This window comes from Gymnodraco acuticeps, unplaced genomic scaffold, assembly GCF_902827175.1.
Source record: "Gymnodraco acuticeps unplaced genomic scaffold, fGymAcu1.1, whole genome shotgun sequence".
NCBI lineage: Eukaryota > Metazoa > Chordata > Actinopteri > Perciformes > Bathydraconidae > Gymnodraco > Gymnodraco acuticeps.
In genome coordinates this window covers 624,581-629,232 of record NW_022991818.1, presented here as the reverse complement: position 1 = coordinate 629,232, position 4,652 = coordinate 624,581, and the positions used below count along the sequence as shown (strand labels likewise).

General features: G+C 46.0%; 2 protein-coding genes across 2 annotated transcripts; both read right to left on the bottom strand.

Moving 5' to 3' along the window:
* Nucleotides 1–451: 451 nt before the first annotated feature.
* On the bottom strand, nt 452–1,841 carry LOC117535315. Its single transcript, XM_034199748.1, has 2 exons — nt 781–1,841; nt 452–591 (listed from the first exon to the last, which is right to left on the bottom strand). The coding sequence occupies exon 1, from the start codon at nt 1,703–1,705 to the stop codon at nt 782–784; it is 924 nt and encodes a 307-aa protein (XP_034055639.1). The 5' UTR covers nt 1,706–1,841; the 3' UTR covers nt 452–591; nt 781.
* LOC117535297 lies at nt 1,792–4,085 on the bottom strand. The gene is made up of 3 exons (XM_034199724.1): nt 3,706–4,085; nt 1,928–2,450; nt 1,792–1,848 (listed from the first exon to the last, which is right to left on the bottom strand). Exons 1-3 carry the CDS (start codon nt 4,083–4,085, stop codon nt 1,792–1,794), a joined length of 960 nt encoding a protein of 319 aa, XP_034055615.1.
* Nucleotides 4,086–4,652: the final 567 nt, after the last annotated feature.

The window sequence follows — 4,652 nt, the reverse complement described above, 5'->3', positions numbered from 1 at the left end:
TCAGTTGCTGGTGTTTGTGAGTTTTTATGATGAGGCAAAGGGGGAGTTTGTTGAAGATGTGTTGGGCCTGACGAACCTCAGTGGACACACAAGGGGGCAAGACATTTATAAAGCAATAATGGGAATGCTGAATGAAAGAGGGTGCAGCTGCCTTTATTCCTAACTGTGCAGCTCTTACACTGCGACTCTGAGGGGTCAAGCACAGACACAATAACAATGAAAACTGCTGCATACAGATTATTTTTGTTTTTGCAACCTCGTGTTAAGAATCTTGTTGCAATTGTTTAAACGTTTGAATGACCGTAATAAACGGACCTTTGTCTTATTGAAACATTTATTTTGGACCTTTAAGATTTGTATTTGAGTACCCCTGCTGTATACACATACACACACAAAAAAAACACTAGAGGGCAGGGCAACATACTTATAAACAATAAGCGCTGTCAATACTTCCCTCTCTACCCTTTTGGGTCTATAAGTGAGCTCATCCATGTGTTGCTTTTAAAAGGAGGAGGCTGGGTTGAAGTGGTTGATTTTGACATTGGGAGCAAGGTTGTAGAAGTCAGTCCCCTCTGGAAAAAATAGGGTGGCCTATGGGTGAGAGACAAAACATATATGCATGTTATGTACACATTATCGAAGAGATACTGACATCCACCTGAAGCCTTCATTAGAACAAATGTCATGTTTTTAATGTTGTTCAATAGTCTGCAATAATCACTAATTTATTAGTGTCAAGATTGGGAAGTCACATAGTAATAAATGTAAATGTATTATTACCTCACTGAATTAGTAGTTTCTGCAGCAGCTCACTTTTCTCTGCAACACCATCTATAATTTGGTCACTATCCAGCATCTTCAAAACATCTGGTTGAGTAGCCATGAGCATAAAGGACTCCAGGTTCTGTTGAGAGAGCGAGCTCCTGAGCCTGTTTTTGATTAATTTTAGTGTTGAAAAGCTTCGCTCGCATGCTACCTGTGTGACAGACAGGGTAAGCAGGAACCTGTATGCAAGGCCAATGATGTGGTATGCATCTGTCAGGAGGTTGTACTGCTTAAGGATACGGTAGCAACACAATGGGCAGTCCTTGCAAGATGAGCACTTTTTATATACCATCTCCGCTTCATCTTCAGCATCCTCTGGCCCAGCCTCTGTTGTCTTGGTTGTGTATTCCTCAAATACAGATGTCTTCAACCTATTCCACTGTCCTGCCAGACTGATGAGCTCACTCTGTAATTTGGCCACCGTTGCTCTGTCATCAAATGGCAGCAAGCACTTGCTTAATTCTTGAAGTGCTGCCTCTCGGAAACCACCGGCATAAGATGTTACCTGGCTGAATCTTTTTGGGTCCAGAAGTGCCAAATCAGCATACAAAGTGCCATTTTTGAGGAAGCGCTGGTGCATGCTTCCTGTGACTGTGTCCATGATTTGATTATGGACATCAATCTTGTATGATGTTTCAGCATCAGTCACAGCCTCATCCTTGGACATCTCTCCAGGCATGGTTTTCTTCTTTCTACCCTGTTTCTGTGGCAGAGCAGCCTCAACCTCCAGCTCAGTCTCCTCACTCTGCTCCTCTGTTTGATTGTTAGCCCACTGGACGAATGTGGCGGCCGCCGTCTTGACTTTCTCGAAGTCTCTGGTCATATCTTTCAGCTGTGTTTCTGCAGCCACAATCATCCGATGAGCTGTCAGGATGTCCATTCCACTTTTCTGAAGGTATTTTGAGACTGGTGAGGTGACCTGGAAAATTCTCAGGAAGATCTGAGCTGTAAGTATTGTTTCATACCTCAGAAGCTGGGTGATGTATCCACGTGCATTGACCCGTGCAGTGGCGTTGATGGTCTCTTCATGTTGAATGGCGGAGAGGGTATGAAGGACATCAACATACAGGGCATTATCTGGCTTTCCAAAAGAGCCAAATACCTTAGTCACAGTAACGTCTTTGGACCACCAGCGTATCTCTCCAATCGGGGCGTGATGTCTGTGTCTTGGGTCTTTGCTCTCCTTCTCCCAGATGTTCATCCTCTGGTAGGACTCTCTGATGAAGACAGCGATGTTGTTCAACAGGGAAAAAAGTGACCCACTTGCCAATACACATTGTGTTGTGTCTGCCAGGACGAGGTTCAGGACGTGTGCGTAGCACCATACATGGACATGGGTGGGGGACATTTTGGCGAGCAGTGCAGAGAAGCCTTTATATTGGCCTTGCATATTGGAGGCCCCATCGGTGGAATTTCCAATACACTGCCTCACATCCAGTTTCATGGTCTCCAGTACTTCATTCACAACAAGTTGTGCAAAGTACTGCCCAGTGGATGCCTCACATTTAATCACAGCAACAAGTCGCTCATGAACAATGTCTGTCACATATCGTATGACAACAGAGCACTGATCTTGGGCTGTGATGTCCTGTGTGGTGTCAATCTGGACAGAATACATGCCAGATTTCCCTCCTCACCTCATACCTGAAAGACCGTACCTACAGGGTGACTTGGAGAGGGTCTGAGTCCGACCCTTGTCAATTAACTACGGGGGTCCCTCAGGGCTCTGTTCTTGGTCCCCTCCTCTTCTCCTTGTACACAAACTCGCTCGGATCAGTCATTAGCCCGCATGGTTTTTCTTACCACTGCTACGCTGACGACACCCAATTAATTCTGTCCTTTCCCCGCTCAGAGACCCAGGTCGTCGCACGCATCTCTGCTTGTCTAGCTGACATCTCTCAGTGGATGTCTGCTCACCACCTCAAGCTCAACCTTGACAAGACTGAGCTGCTCTTCCTCCCGGGAAAAGATTGTCCAACTCTTGACCTGACAATCAACATCGGCACCTCAGTTGTTTCCCCGACTCAGACTGCAAAGAATCTGGGTGTGACCCTAGATAACAACCTGTCCTTCACTGCAAACATCGCTGCTACAACCCGCTGCTGCAGATACACGCTTTACAACATCAGGAAGATACGTCCCCAGCTGACTCAGAAAGCGACTCAGGTTCTGGTCCAGGCTCTCGTCATCTCACGCCTAGACTACTGCAACTCCCTCCTGGCTGGTCTACCTGCATGTGCCATCCGACCTCTGCAGCTCATCCAGAATGCAGCGGCTCGTCTGGTTTTCAACCTTCCTAAATTCTCCCACACCACTCCGCTCCTCCGCTCCCTTCACTGGCTTCCGGTAACTGCTAGAATCCACTTCAAGACACTGGTACTTGCTTACCGTGCTGCGAATGGATCTGGCCCTTCCTACATCCAGGACATGGTTAAACCGTACACCCCAGCGCGTGCACTACGCTCTGCATCAGCCAAACGACTCGTTGCGCCCTCGCTGCGAGGGGGACCCAAGTTCCCATCGGCGAAAACACGTGGGTTTGCTATCCTGGCTCCAAGATGGTGGAATGAGCTCCCCATTGACATCAGGACGGCAGATAGCTTGCACATCTTCCGGCGCAAACTGAAAACTCATCTCTTTCGACTCCACTTCGAGCGTTAGAACGATTAACGAAGCACTTTTATACTAATAAAGGACTGGATTACCTAAAGCCAGTTGAGTAGCACTTGAAATGTTTTGCTCTATGAAACCTGATATACTTATATGATTCTGTTTTCTTCAAGGTTGTATCTTCCTGGTTGAATGTACTTATTGTAAGTCGCTTTGGACAAAAGCGTCAGCTAAATGCAATGTAATGTAATGTAATGTAATGTAAAAGATTCCCGGACTTCAGTGGCGATGGTGGCCTTCATTAGGCGTTGGATGGTGGTGATGATGTAGTTGATGGTTGTTTTGGATAGGAGAGTGACAAGGGAACCTCTACCTTGTCTTAAACCAGACTGGTGTATTTGCTTGCTCTTTTCTGTACAGAGAGTGAGGTGTTCCTTGAGACACACATCATATTTTCCCAGCAAAACAATCATCTCTAAAAAGTTACCATGATCAATGGTGTCATCATCTTGTGTATATAATGCCTCCGCCTGCGTGCCCCTGTAGCTCAAACCACTTTGACCAATGAGCTTCAACACATCTATGATGCGCTCCAACACTTGACGCTTCCTGCGGACTTCCTCTCTGTGACATGACATCTGAGGTCCCATGAGAAGGTCCTGAATTGTGTTTTTTGAGAATCTGAGGAAATATGCCTCAGCGCAATCTCTGTGAGCATGGCTCTGATCATGCTCCTCGACTCTCTGATGTATGTGTGTGAAGTTGGTCATGCCAGTGATGAAGGAGTTGCTATCTCTAGGATTAGCAAAAGCCATACAAAGGGAGCAGAAGAGTACTTCTCTGGCTTCACTGTATGATAGCTATTTCCTGTTTGTGCCGTCTTTGCAAAAAAAAGCCCTCTGCACTACAGCCTTGTCTGCCTTCTGCTGGGGGTGAAAACGGAAGAATAGGTCTAATGTGCCTGACATCGGCCTGGTGAAATAATCAACTGGGGTGGCACTGACATCCTGGCCTTGACTAACTCTGTCAGTGTCAGCAGCAGGATCATCTTCAGCCTACATAAATGATTAGTATTGATTAGTATGTTACGTTATTATGTTACCACCATGTTATTATTATGTATGTAAACCAAGTAAAGTCTTAAAGACAGTAACAGGCTAATTTCCACCAGACAGTAACTTTAGTTGCAGGTTGACAAGTAATGGACCCTTTATTAT